This window comes from Aulonocara sp. 'chitande type north' Nkhata Bay, linkage group LG8 (genome assembly GCF_057382095.1).
Source record: "Aulonocara sp. 'chitande type north' Nkhata Bay isolate Kocher_YH1m ecotype deep benthic linkage group LG8, A_spYH_male_GT1.1, whole genome shotgun sequence".
Taxonomy (NCBI): domain Eukaryota; kingdom Metazoa; phylum Chordata; class Actinopteri; order Cichliformes; family Cichlidae; genus Aulonocara; species Aulonocara sp. 'chitande type north' Nkhata Bay.
In genome coordinates this window covers 19,302,369-19,316,859 of record NC_141351.1, presented here as the reverse complement: position 1 = coordinate 19,316,859, position 14,491 = coordinate 19,302,369, and the positions used below count along the sequence as shown (strand labels likewise).

Here is a 14,491-nt window from a genome sequence, read left to right as displayed (position 1 = left end):
AGTACTTACTTATTAATCTGAATGTGGCACCTGCAGCTTACAAAACAAACTTTCTTCAATCTGATGACAATTTAGGATGAAATTTTGGGCTGTAGCAGAATTACAAATGTGTTGAAAGCACGTTTACTTTTTTGTGCATGCACAGTTGATAATGCTGCGGTGCATACGGTTCACCTAGTCAAAATTTCACCTTTGCAGGTGACTTACTTGGACCCCAACAACAAAGTGTTTAATAATACAGGGGACTGAATGTGAGATACACCTTTCATCTTTGCATGGCTACTTCTGCTTCTGTGGTTTCCATGTAATAAATAAACTCAGTAAAGAAGCTTCTGAGAATGTAACTGGAAGGTAACAAGTAGCAACTCTACAGCAGCTTGTTGTTTGCTTGTTGACCTTTGTGATGAACTCTATGTACTCTTACAGTGATGCATAAAGAACTTGACTTTCTTAAAAATGACAAGTTTAACTATCCAGCTAACCTTGAAAATACATTTGAAATGCATTGTGTGTAGCCAGAAGAAGAGGAAATGTTTTTACCCAAATGTGTAAGATGACATTAAGCCTCTGTGGAAGACAGCTGACTCAAAGTCTGAATCCTGAGTGGCCAACAAGGCTGTGTTCATTTCACCAACAATCACACAAATTGCCCCTGCCATCTATTGACTCATGCCTAAAAACAATTTCTATCAACAAAACATACGAATTAGGGCGAGAGTGAGTCCATGTGATGACAGACTGTTTACGTAGTCCTGAGAAAGGTCGCTGTGTCCCTGTACCCACTGGGCCGGAATCATCGTTCCAAATTTCTAATAGTTGCCGCATCTCGGGTGATTTCCTCAGGGGTGCAAACTGAAATGGACTTTTCTCAACTCAGGATACATCATATGTTTTTCCCATTTCCTCTTGCTGGTGTGATTTTTTTTTTGATCCCTTTACACAAAAGTCATATGTTCTGGTTAGAAAATATGGGTTGCTGTTTTGTTAAATAGACTACAATGAATATATTATTAGTAATCAATCGAATAGTATGAAAGGAAATGCTGTTCATGGAAACCGCTTCTTGAGGTTTTTTTAAAAATCTAAGTCTGATATTATGATGTCGTCACGCTGCCTAGGAACCACTGTACTGACCCATTTTTCATACACAGATAATTTTATTTAAAAAATATCACTATCATTGTCACTTTCATGACAATAACATCTAATTTATATCTAAGACTGAATATTTAGATGTTATGACAACATTACATTGCTTAACAACCACCTTCTAACATATATATGTATGTATGTATTTTTATATATATATATATATATATAAAAAAATACATACATATACAAGTTTATTTGTATAGCACAATTCAACACCAAGGTGATTCAAAGTGCTTTACAGAGACGTTAAAAAAATAAAAAATAAAAAAAAAAGCATGATTTAAAATTTATTAAAAAAAACAGTAGATAAAATCAGTAGTTAAAATGTAAGTTTTGAAATTTAAGCTTAAAAGTGTGGATTTGGTGTTTTATTCAAATGCAGCTGAGAATAGGTGAGTCTTCAACCTGGATTTAAATAAACTGTTTCAGCTGATCTGAGGCTTTCTGGGAGTTTGTTCCAGATATAAGGAGCATAAAAGCTGAATGCAGCTTCTCCGTGTCTGGTTCTGACTCTGGGAACTGATAAAAGACTTTACCTCATATTAGTGGAGGAGGGAAAGACTCATAGAGGGAAAAAGATGTTGAAGATAATAAGGCTGCTCACAGCTTCTAGGTCAGGAGGCTGGGACTGGTTAATTAGAGGGCTATGGTTTGGGCTTCTGTAGCCTGCAGTGTGTGTGTGTGTGTGTGTGCATGTGTAGTTATGTGTCTTCCTGGCAGGATGTGGGGCCTCGTTCCTTGGCTGTGCCATTGGCGGCTCATGGTGAGGCTTTGTTAATTTGCTGAAGTAATCGCTGCCAAAACACCCCAGGAGCTGTCACCTTGGAAGGACAAGAGGAGAGGCGACAGTGTGTGCTTTATACTGTTGTTCACAGGATGTCAGCAGCGTGACACCTGCTAATCACAGCTGCCACTTTCATGTGAGGAAATCAAGATCTTCCACAGAGCTGATTTATTCGTCAGACAAGGTGGAGCAGAGCTTCTGTGTTTACCTCTGTGTTTCTTGGTGAGGTCGCATCTGATGATATATAGGCTGTGTACACACAGGCCAGACCCTGATGTGCTACACTGAAATTACTCCCCAAAAAACTCATTGAGAAACTGGTGTGCCTCAGGATTGGGGCTTCTGGTCTAATTGATACTGGTGACAGTTTGGGAGGGATGAAAAATCCAGCTAATCAATAAGAAGCTGAGGAAAATGCCGTGTGAGGTGCAAGACATGGTACCACACTCCCATTTTTCCACCATGTCTCCTAGAAAGTACTTATTTCTTATCTAGTACTCATTTGGGTTGGTAGGAAGTATAACTGTTGCTCAGATTATGTTTACAGGCAACAATTTTTTCTTCGTTTTTGCTCTTATGAGCAGTGGTAACAAGGAGTCTGGCGTTAATGGGGTTAATATAAACAGCAAAAGATTTTTACATCCTGCAAAGAAAGTGTGGGTGTGTTTTTAATATTGTAGCTTGAATTAAGGTTGTAACCTAAGAGATGTAGCCACTATAGAGTGAGCTTACATTTTAAAGCCTTGGTTAGCATTTTGGCTTCATAGTCTGATGTGTTCCCTTGTCTTTTTCATCATGCTTGTTGCTGTGGGTTTCATGTTTTCCTTATCATCCTGTTTTAATATTGATTATTATTAGCACCTACAGCTACAGCAGTGTCTGCATATACTCCGCCTGTCCCTCAGAGCAGCCATGTCTCTAACAATGCAAAACTTTAAGCTTTAAAACAGATTAAACTTGGAAATTACATTGAAGAAATCACTGCCCTCTGTAGTTGTGATGGAGGGGAAGTTTAGCTGCAGTAATGCTGGGCTGCTCCAGATCTAGCTATTCTAACATGGTTAGACTCACTATACAAGAGTCTGTCGTAGTCTGAAGAAAAAAGGACAAGCAGCCTACTTTGATTAAAAATGATTAAAGAGCAGAGAAAAAATGCATTTCAGTAGTTTGTTTAAACACTAGATAATTGATCTGTTAATTAGGTTGACACTGGTCTAATTCAGTTACATATCTCTGTGTTTAAAATTCCCTGACCAAAATTGATCTCAACTTAACAAACAGTAGAGTTACTTTTACACCAAAGCATTTATTGTCTATGATTGTACCAGCTGTTACAGAAAGTAGAAGCAAATATAAATTTTTAAAGCCAAAACGAAAATTGCACATCCAAACGTGCTCTGGCCTCCATCTGTATTGTTCTGCTTATTTGATTTCCTTCTCCCTCAAAACAGATTTGAATCACAGCCTCGGCCTTCCTGAATGGCCGAGCTCATTCCCCTCCCAAAGATGGGAGTGATTGTGGGGCATGAGCCTGAAGATTGCTGAAGTAATTAACGTTCCTGCCGGCTGGCAGATCCAATCGTCTCGTCTCGGATACAGCGGGAGCTGCTGCATGCCCGCACGTTCACGCACACAAGCACGCACAGACATGCACGTGGAGTCTCAAATTCAAAGTTTAATTGCATACTGTAGCACAATAAAATATGTCCTCATATGCACAGACAGCTGTCACACTCAGAATGCTGTACTGCTTTGATGATTTAGTTAATATGAAAGCGAAAGTCAAAACAACCAGAGCGTCTGTCATCTACAGCATCTTCTTGCATGTACGTATGCCAGTGAAATAGCAATGATGTTGTTTTTCAGTGCTTGTGTATCTCTCTTTAATTTTAATAAGGCCATCATTACAAAATTGTACTCCTTCACGCAGCTGTAATTTCACCCAAGATTTGAAGATGCTTGGGATCTTTTCACTGGAAGGTTTTCCACATTTCCTGGTTTTCCATATTGTCGTCCTGCAATTCAAATGATAATCCTTCCTCTGTCAGACACAGAGAAATAAATCTTTCCTTACCTCTCTTTGCTCTCCTGCACACTTCCCACCTGTTCTCATATCAGCTGTCCTAATATTTTTCTCTTATCCTTCTCCTCTTCTCTCCTCATTCCCTCCACCTCCCCTACCTTATTCTCTCCATCTCCTCGCCGAGCCACCTCATCTCGTGCCCTCCTCCTCGCTTTCTGTCTCTCCTCCTGTGACAATTCTCAGCCATCTCCTTTGCCATCTCTAGTTTCCCTCGACAATCTTTTTTCCTCCCCTCAACTCTTGCTCCAAATATTTTTCTTCTCTTCATTTCTACCCACACATTTTGTCCTCTCATCTCATCCCCTCTTCCTCTTTCCTTTTCCTTCTTCTCACCTATCAGGGAGGGCAAGCCAGCCTTTTGTCTCAAGGTGACTCAGAGCATCTGGAGCTGTTGCCGCGATATGTGAAGCAATTTATTCGCAAGCGGGAGGTGTGAGGAGACCGGACTCCGGCTCTCTGGTGACTCCAGACGTTGTGGCCGTCGACCCTGTCAAGGTTGCTGCTTGTTTATATCCGTATATTTTTTAAAAAAGAAAAGCATATGCATAATTAAAAATTAACTGGGCTGCCAGATTCAGTTTGTGCTTCTTGGCATTAATTTTATTTAAAAAGAGGTCATAAACAAGCAGATTTACACACTGGATGAACGAGTCGAACATCCCAGTGTGAAGTGAGGTGTGTCAGTGCAAATGACAAGATGAATGGATGAATAATGTTTTACCTTCAAGGGTGTCTTTATAGACTACTGTGTCCTGACATGAAAATTAAATCAGCAAGCTGTTAAAGGTGCCTAATTGTTCTTCATTTCTTCATGTGCTTCCCTCCCCTTTCATCCGTGTCTGGGATTGAGATGCCATATGTTTATGTGTGTCAGTATGTATTTATAGATGGAAAAAAATGATTTGAATGTGTAAATGTTGTGCAAATACTTCATATTAAAAACATGTCAATGTGTTGGTCTCTGTGTGTGACGTCGGCAGCCTGTCCCAGGTGCTCCATTGATGTTTTCATATGCATGAGTCACATCTTTCATCATTTGGCAGGACAGGTCCTTCATCAGTACTGATGGAGCCTCTACACACATGTAATCAAGACACAGGCACACAGACACACACACACTGGAATACATCCAGGTTTCCAGGCATTTAGTCACCTCAAGGAATGCAAATGACTGTGCTTATTTTTTTTTTAATTCAAAGCACTCAAGTAAAACACTGAAATGATTTTCTGTACAGTGTCTCTCACAGTTATTGTGTGGCTATTATCATTATCTGCTAGCTGTGCCAGCCTTTTCATGCTGTGCAACAACAACAAAACAGAAGAGTCTGCAGCCATTTTTGCTGTCCTTAGGCGCAGTGGTTCATCGAGCAAGTGTCGCAGCCTGCACAGTTTGTGTATACAAAGACATATGACTTGTTAAAAAGAAGAGACTTGTTGGAATTAAAAATAATCAAATGACTGATCATCAACAAGTGTGACCATCTCTATGAAAGCTGTGGTTTTCACAGTGTTAACGCAATGACACAATCTTCGCGGCAGTGAAGGCCCCAGCATATACACCCTAAGATCAGACCATGCGATACTGGGCTACATCTGAGACTCTGCAGGCTTCAGTTAGTATGTTAAATGTTAAAATGAATAACAGTGCAGTTATAAAAAGACTAAAACCATATAGGTTTGTTTTCTTTTGTGAAGGATTTCCAGGAAAAATCTTAATCTGTTTAAAACATCCGCTTTATCCGAGACCGGGTCGCGGGGGCAGCAGCCTAAGCAAAGAAGATGGATGAAGATGTTTAAAACATTTTTTGGCCATAATGTGCATAGTTCAGCCGAAGTCCAGATCTCAGTCTGATTGAAATGCTATGCAGGACCTTTAGAAAAATGTCTATAAACAAATGTCTGAAAACCTCAATGAACTGTAAGAAGAGTGCGCTTATTGGTTATTGTTGCTAAAGGTGGTTCTGCAAATTACCTAATCATGGGATTACTTAGTTTTACTTCGACTGCAAAGAGTCCAGTGAAGATACACCAAAATCTTCATTTTGTCTTTTTAACCACTCAGAGGAGGCTTGCTTTTATGTTTCTGGCCATTGTCTTACTGAATAACACAAGTAAGGCTACGCTTCAAAGCATTTCCTTCAGGATTTTCTAGTAGACAGCAGAAATCATGATTCCATCAATTATAACAAGTCGTCCAGGTCCTGAAACAGCAAAGCAGCCCTAGACCACCACACCACCTCCACCACGTTTAACTGTTAGTATGATGTTCTTTTAATAAAATGCTGTGTTAATCTTATTTGGGCAAGTGTGGCATTCAGATCTTCAAATGTTGTTCCGGGTTCTTCTGTGACCTCTTGGATGTGGTGGGCTCTTGGAGCAATTTTGGTGGTCCAGTCAATTTTACGAAGGTTCACCCGTGTTTCTCGCTGTGACTTTTGATTTTTTTTTTTTTAGATCCATACATGCTCCAAAGGGTGGCTGGCCTCTCCCTTAGAGATAGGGTGAGAAGTTCAGCCATCCGGGAGGGGCTCAGAGTAGAGCAGCTGCTGCTCCACATCGAAAGGAGCCAGCTGAGGTGGTTCGGGCGTCTGACAAGGATGCCTCCTGGGCGCCTCCTGGGTGAGGTGTTCCAGGCATGTCCCACCGGGAGGAGGCCCCGGGGCAGACCCAGGACACGCTGGAGAGATTATATCTCTCGGCTGGCCTGGGAACGCCTTGGTGTTCCCCCGGATAAGCTAGAGGAGGTGGCTGGGGAGAGGGAGGTCTGGGCCTCTTTGCTTAGGCTGCTGCCCCCGCGACCCAGCCTCGGATAAAGCGGATGAAGATGGATGGATGGATGGATGGATGGATGGATGGACATGCATAACAATCCATAGATCCATAGAGATCAGGACAATTTAAAATTCAGACTCAATGAAAACCAAAGTTTTGACAAAGAGTTTTTATGAGTCATCTTAAGGTTAGTTATTAGTTATATTCATGCAATAGTTAAAACTTTTCACTAACAACTAAAAAATGTGAACTGTAATTTAACATATGGTAAATATAAAAACAATATGCAAGAGCTAAAGAATGGCAAAAAAAAAATGGTGCTGATGTGTTACAGTTACATAAATGTGGAGAGATCTGGTCACAGAGCCCCAGATGGCCTGATAGCATGTAGAGGGTGTTTACTGATGGCTGGGATGAATTACTTTCCCCACAGCAGAATGGAGAAGCTCTTCCAGATGTTAATGTGTAACAAAGAAGTGAAACGTGCAGTTCTTAAAACCTCCATCTGAAGAAGGTTATTTTAGATTATGCTATATTTAGATTATGTTTTTATTAGCACAAGTACATCATTCTCCACTGTATACATTGCTGCTTCATAGATTACAAGTTCAAATTCAGAAGCATCCATTTTTTCCTTCTCACCAACAAAAGAAAATGACATAGATGCTTTATGATATAGAGATGGGCATCTCTTCTAACTATACTTTCCTTTTGCACAACAATGCTATCAGATAGTTGTACCCAAAAAGATAAAATCCACCTTCACCTGTTCAAATCCAGGCTTTTTATCTTGGGCCAAAAAGCATGTCTTAATTACATAATTACCAAAGCCCGCTGAGCCTCTTTCTGATCTTCTAGGATGAAAAGCAGTCCAATTACCTCAAATGCTAAAAATATGGGATCAGCAGCAGAGAAGAGGATTAAATCAATATTATGGTCCAATCTAAGGCAATGCTCCAATAACAAAGAAGAAAGTAATGGAAAAATCATAGTGCTCAATGTTTTTGCTCCCGAACATTACTCATCTGGCTTCCTCAATGGAGTCTTATCTCGTTATGACAACAGCATGGAGTAAAAGGTCACCTTGGACTGAGGTATGTTATCTTTGGTTGAATTTGCTTCAGGCAGGGGTTACTGGAGAGTTAACAGCGTGCCATGATCGCCACTCTGTCAGGTTTGGTAAACGCTGACAGAAATTATGTCAAAAGTTGACAGCAGATTAGAAGTGACAGAAGAACATCACTGCCAGTTGATGGTATCTTTTTTTCTGCCTTGTATTTGTGTCACCAGCTGACATGTGACCCAAACACCAAAAGGATATTCCTCCCGGATGCTGCAGCAGATGATTGACCTCCATATGACAAGATCAGCGAAGGAGGCTTTGATCTGTGACCAGATCCTCATCTTCGTCCGCTAGTCTGTCTTTCCTGTCCTTTCTAACTTGTATATTTTCTAAGTTCTTAGTTATCAGATATCACTGTTGTGCCATTGTTTGATATTTAAGTATGTTTAACTATATTTTCTACACATATGTGTTGATTTTTGATATGTGATCAGAGGTTTGGCAAATAGAGAAGTTAGTTCAAAAGTCGTGTATGTATTAACAGATGTGTATTTACAGAGAAGTCTGAATTAAGACACTGAACAGCAGGCACTTAGCTGTGCCTCATAATCTACCACAAAATCTCTGTAACATACACACAATGACATGTTTGTATATTTTCAACATGCAACAATTCTTTACAAAAACAGTACTCACCCCTCAGAACTTGATCTTTTGTCACAGCAAAGTCACTGATAACTCAGATCCGAGGTCCTGGTGACATAGTTACTCTGCTCTCTTATCTCCTTCCTCCTTTGATCACTATTACAGCGGTCACCAACCCCTGGGCCATGGACCGGTCCGTGAGTCGTTTGGTACCAGGCCGCGAGAGTTGAGGCTCAGGTGTGAAATTTATGGTTTTCAGGGTTTTTATCATTTTTTGGCGTTATTTCTTTTTTTATTGTTTTTATCGTTAACTCTGTTTCCCTGGATCTTTTCCCGGGTGTTATGAATAAATCTTCTCTTTTTTTTGTACTGGTACTGGTTTTATGTTGTTGCATTTATCTGCAACACCTTAAAGGCTGGTCTGTGAAAATATTGTCGGACATAAACTGGTCCGTGGTGCAAAAAAAGGTTGGAGACCGTTGCACTATTATATTACTTTACCTGCTAAACGTAATTTATAATGCCACTGTGCTGACGACATTTACTATAAACAAATTATTGCATCGTTGACGTCAACCGGTTCACGAGCGTTTTCTACAAATGACAGGAAGCTAAATCAAGAAGTACAAGTGATACATTTCCCAGCATTCCCGTCCACCATCAAAACTTTCCTGAGGCAATGCTTGTTTTAAATAATTGAGTGCAAAACGCTTGAATAAATATTTGATGCATAAAAAAAGGCTTTGGTTCACAGTCTGTCCACCTTAACATAATAGTGAACAATGTATTCTGTGTAACCTGAAGGATCCGTATGATATTCCTTTTGATTTGACCCCAGGGCTGAATAAGATTTGCGATACAGATGTGTAGCTAACCAAAATCTCTAAGGAATGTTTCCACCACCTTGTACTATGAAACTTTCTATGCTGTGATGAACTAAGGTCATGGAATCAAGTATCAGGCTACCCAGAGTACTGTAATATGGCTTTGTATTCTACTAGAATACAAATGTTCCTCAACAAAATAGGAGCAACAAAGAAGAAGTACACATGCATATTCTTTCAAAAAGGCTCTTTAATTGGTCTAAGTGATTAATTACAGGGTGAGGGAGCCAGGTAATATAGATACTAGAATAGCTTTCAATTACCTCATTTAAATTTGATCATTAAACAGTTAGAGGAGATGGGAAATAGGGACAATGAGGGAATATAAAAGAGTGGAAAAGAGGGAGTGATGAAAATCGTAATATAGGCAAACTGTAGAGTTAATACAGTAATAACAAATGTTTCAATAAATCAGCGACAGCTTTACAAAAAGAAAAACTCAGAATGTGCCAGAGGTGTATTTAGAAAAAGAGTGACTATAAATTCCTATCATATGTAGAATACATGAATATGACACTAACAGCCTCAATTAACACATTTCTCTATATTGATATAGTATTTAGGATATAGAATTGATTTAATGTCAGGCCCTGTGCGATGTTGTGCTGTACTGTAGCCTCACAGTGAGACACAGCGAGGAACGAGAGTCCATAGTTTAAGACACCTAGTGCTGGTCAATCCTGTCCTGTCGCTTTCACCAGTTTGCAGATTGTATTCACATGGACTGCTTTCACATAGTCAATCCCTTGTCTGCCTCATCACTACATGAAGACGTGAAGATTTTAGCTCCAAAACATTATGAATATTTAATTAAGTTACCTGAAAATAACAGATGTCTCAAAATGATTATTACTTCAGTTTAGAAAACTGCTGCTGCTTTGTGTTTCTGGAATACAAGCATTTTAATACTGAATGTTTCATGTTGGAATAAAACTCTCCACGTCTGCTTTGCATCTCTCTTAAAATATCTTGCTACAATGGCTGCTTGTTTTTGGTGGTTGTGTTTAAAGATAGTCCATCTATTCGACACCCAAGACTAAATCCCAACCATCCACAATAAAATATACACAACACACACAGCATGAAAACTCTGGTTATAGTTTAACCATGCGCCAACACCATAGACTGCTGTAAATTTTGGTGCACATTGAAGCACAGAAAACACATAAGCGTTGTTCATAAGAAAGCAGCAAGTGGGTTTAACCTGCCAACGTCAGATTTCGGTAGCTTTCTTGAGGATATATTGGTAACAGTGCAGTCTTCTTTCTGTACTGATTATCGCGTCAGTTCAACATATCCGTAAAATCTGGCGAGCCAAAACTTTGTTCTTTACCACATAAAGTCACATCGAAAATCAACAGTTACTTCAAGTCACACACTTTACCCTTTTACATTAATCTAACCAATAAACTCTCTCCACAGTGGTAATGTTTTAATGTCCTGTCAACTGTATAACCACAATTTTCACCTTTTGAGGTCCTAGAGGTGTCCAATCAAACTTCAGATTCCAAGCTGGACACCCGTCGCCAGGGCCTAAGTACACAGGGGCTCCCCACAGGCTGCCCCCCTGCTCCCTGACCTACCTGAGCCTCTGATCCAGTCTGGGACCCCTGATAGACCCCGTAGGCTCCATACACACTGTCCTGGTACAACAGAGCCCGCTGCCCCCCACACCCCCCACCACCACAAGCCAACAGCTGGCAAACTGGGCTGGATCCTGGGTGATTGCTAGCAGTCTGGCTGTGGTGCTGCAAGTCCAGAGGACCATGGTAGAGGGGGAGTCCAGGGTATGAGTTCAGGTAATGTGCATACTGTCTGCTGAGCAAGCTGGTGGCTCTCCGTACCACGCCCCGCCCTATCCCAGTCCCATGTTGCACTGCTTCTCCATATGTTGGTAGGTGGGTTGAGTGCGAGTAGCGCAGCCGCTGGCCCTTACGCCCATTGGGCTTCCTTTGGTCCTCCCTTATATGGAGGTAGGCCTGGTTCCTCGGGAGGCACAGGTTGTTTCGAAGATGTGCAGGATTGTATGCCTTAGCAGGTGTAGTTTGAGTAAGAATACATGGGAAGAGGTCTGGAAGGGTTGAAGGTGATTGACTGGACAGGGAAGACTGGGATTCATCAAGCTGGTGGATCTGCTCGCTACCCCATGTTGCTTTGAGAAAAGAGGGGCGTCTGTGCCTGCGTCTGCCTCTCAGCACAAGGTCCTCCGGTGGCCAAGAGCCGTAGTTCTCTACACGCGGAGGCATCGTCTCCCCTGTGTAAATATTGTCAACGCTCGGGGACGACATGTGGTTGTCTTGGAGGTGGTTGACTTTAAGCTCACTCAGACACACAGGACTTTTGTCACTCTTTTCCTGCTCCCCGTGTATTCTCCTCTCCACATCCCCATCGTCAAACTGAAAACTCTTGGACCTCCTTTTCCGTCGGGAAAACCCCAGTTGAACATGCTGGTTTTGGGGTGAGGAGGCTGGGTGAGAGGTGTAGATGTCAGGTAGCTGGAGATCGGTGCAGGGAATGAAGGACGAGTGTGAGTGGGTGTCTACATAGAGTCTCCCGGTGGTTTGGTAGTGGTGTGGATGTTGATGAGGGAGTGGCTCTCCAACAGCCAAGTGGGGACTGCTGAGGCTGGAAACAGGAAGTGGTCTGTCATACAGACATGAAGTAGAGCGTGTTGGTAGTGTGTAGCGCAGTGGTGTGGGCCTGCTCATACCCCTCTGCTGTTTCAGAGAGGTTACAGCAGTCAGAGGTGGGGTTAGAGACTGCTGAGGAAGAGAGCAATGATTCTCTGTAATATAAGCAAACCCTGCTGGTACAGCTTCTGTGGCAACTTGTGGAACACGAACAGGCAAGCTGCCACCATGTCGACTCAGCTGTTCAATGGTCTTGGTGGCGTTGTCCAGGGAGCTCTCTACATTAGCGGTGGAGACCAAATCCTTTGCAGTTCGAAGCATCTTAAGCATATTTGCTTGCGCGTAATTGGAGGTCAAATCAGGTTTGGCCAAACCAGACGAACGCCCAGTATCCTCCACTCCATTGAAGCAACTGTAAATACCCTGAAAGATAAACGAGAGGGACAAAAAAAACAAATAAAGAATGAAGACAAGACGTGAGAAAAATTCTTTGCCCCCAAAGATCTTTTTAAGGACTACTTTGGCATTACCTTGAAATACTGTTTAGTTTCTTTTATATGTTTGTATTTCATCTGATCTAATGAGAAAGGCTGAGCTGCATTACAATACAATGTTGTGTGTTATAATCAGTGTTGGGTAAGTTACTTTAAAATAGTAACTTAGTTACATTACTAGTTACTTCTCTCAAAAGTAACTCAGTTACTTCAAGTTACTCGTTACTTTCAAAGTAACTAGTTACTAGGGAAAGTAACTTTGGTTTTACTCAGAATTCTCTTGTTAATGTGTTGCTTCCATAACTTTGCCAGTCTTCTAGCTTGCTTACTTGCCACAAGTGCACTGTGCCACCTACCAATAGAAAGAAAAAGATAATGTGCATATTTCCACGAGAGAAATCCCACGCCTGGACCGTCATTGACTGCTGCCATGATTCTAGCCTACGTCACAGTGTCATCTGCGCCTTTTACATCCAACACAAAAACTGCAGTCGTGGTGCTTTCGATTGTACTCAGAACTCGGAAATTCTGCCTTCTGAATAGGAAGATGTAGGCAACACCAGACTGCAGATGAGCTGCATACAGAGCTGGACTGGGACAAAAAAATCATCCCGGGCATTTTGACTAGAGACTGGCCCACCATTATAGGGAAAATCATAAAGCCTTTGAATGAAAACAAACACTGTTGTGACAGTGATGTACACTGTTTTGATGGTATATATGCATCAATCTATCAATCGTTTGTTGTAAGATTCAGATAATTATTTTTTAAAAGCGAGACATTTTAAATGAGAATAAGAAAGAAAAGTATTTCTTTGTGCCCCCCTTTCCCTGTTAATGCCCTACCTGCCCCCCTGGCCACACTTTGCTAGACCCGCCCCTGCACAGTTACCAGCTGTCAGCTACTTAGAAAAGGATCCTGGTGTTATTTGTCTCTCAGAAACAGTTCATAACTTCCCTTCAACTCATTCATGTCACCTAAAAGGTAAACCTGTTTCTCCATCACCTGTTCAGCTCTGATGATCCAGTAAGGACATCTCCTGGTTTCATCTTCATGTTTCCCTCTCACCAGATAACCAAACCATATCATGACCAGCAGCTTTTTTGCAGCTGTGGCTCCAGCAAACATCAGCTGATACTAGAAATTAATATTAAATAAATTCTAACAACAGCTGATCAAGCTTAAACGTGCTGCTGTTGTTTAGCGCGACATCGGCTGGTTTCCTCTTTCGGCGCAAAGTGGGCGATAAACACACAAGAGAGAAAAGACGATCAGCTGATCACTGATCAGTTTTCATGATTGAAGTAGAAACGGGAGAGGGAGGGGGGAGAATGAGAGAAGAGGCAGCTGTGCAGCGTAAAGACACAGAGTAACTCCAGCTTTGTGCCTTTTTCATTGTAGCTGAAGTCCGGGACAAACTGTTCCTTTTCACCTCAATAAGAAACGCGTAATATTTTCTCTGAATACCAGACGGGACGGTTGGCAACTCTAATAACTTATGAACAAAATAAAGTTAAACATCATTAACTTCATAGCACCCACCCAGCTGTATAGAAACTCCGTCATGCTAGCTAGCACGCAGTACGGAAAAAGTCAGAATAACGAAAATAAACTCCACCTAAGCTTGGTTCATATCTGACCCAGAGAGACTGCAGGTCATAACTTCTTACCTGAAGTTCAGTTCACACTTGGACCGGCGGCCGCCTCGGGTCTCTTTTCCTTCTGCGTCCCTTTTCCTTCATCCACCTGCTGCCTCCACCACTTGCTAATGTTACTGAATCTGTGGAAGCTCCGCGATAGCCACCACACGAAGTAACGAGTAACGACCCTATCTAAATCCCAGTAACGAGTAACGCGTTCCTGATTTTGGCATAATAACTAGTTACCGTGCTCGTTACCACAATAATAACGTAGTTACTGTAACGCGTTACTTAATAACGCGTTAGTCCCAACACTGGTTATAATAGACCACTGCTGGTTATA

General features: G+C 41.5%; 1 protein-coding gene across 2 annotated transcripts in view; it reads right to left on the bottom strand.

Annotated features, from left to right (window-relative positions):
• Positions 1-9,572: 9,572 nt before the first annotated feature.
• The window catches only part of LOC147323653 (glutamate receptor ionotropic, NMDA 2C-like), a 64,815-nt gene continuing 59,896 nt past the window's right edge, over positions 9,573-14,491 (bottom strand). For both annotated transcript variants that reach the window (XM_086304149.1, XM_086304150.1), the window contains one exon: positions 9,573-12,436. In XM_086304149.1, coding sequence (XP_086160275.1) covers positions 10,877-12,436 — 1,560 coding nt within the window. In that variant the 3' untranslated portion in view covers positions 9,573-10,876. The remainder of the gene's footprint in view (positions 12,437-14,491) is intronic.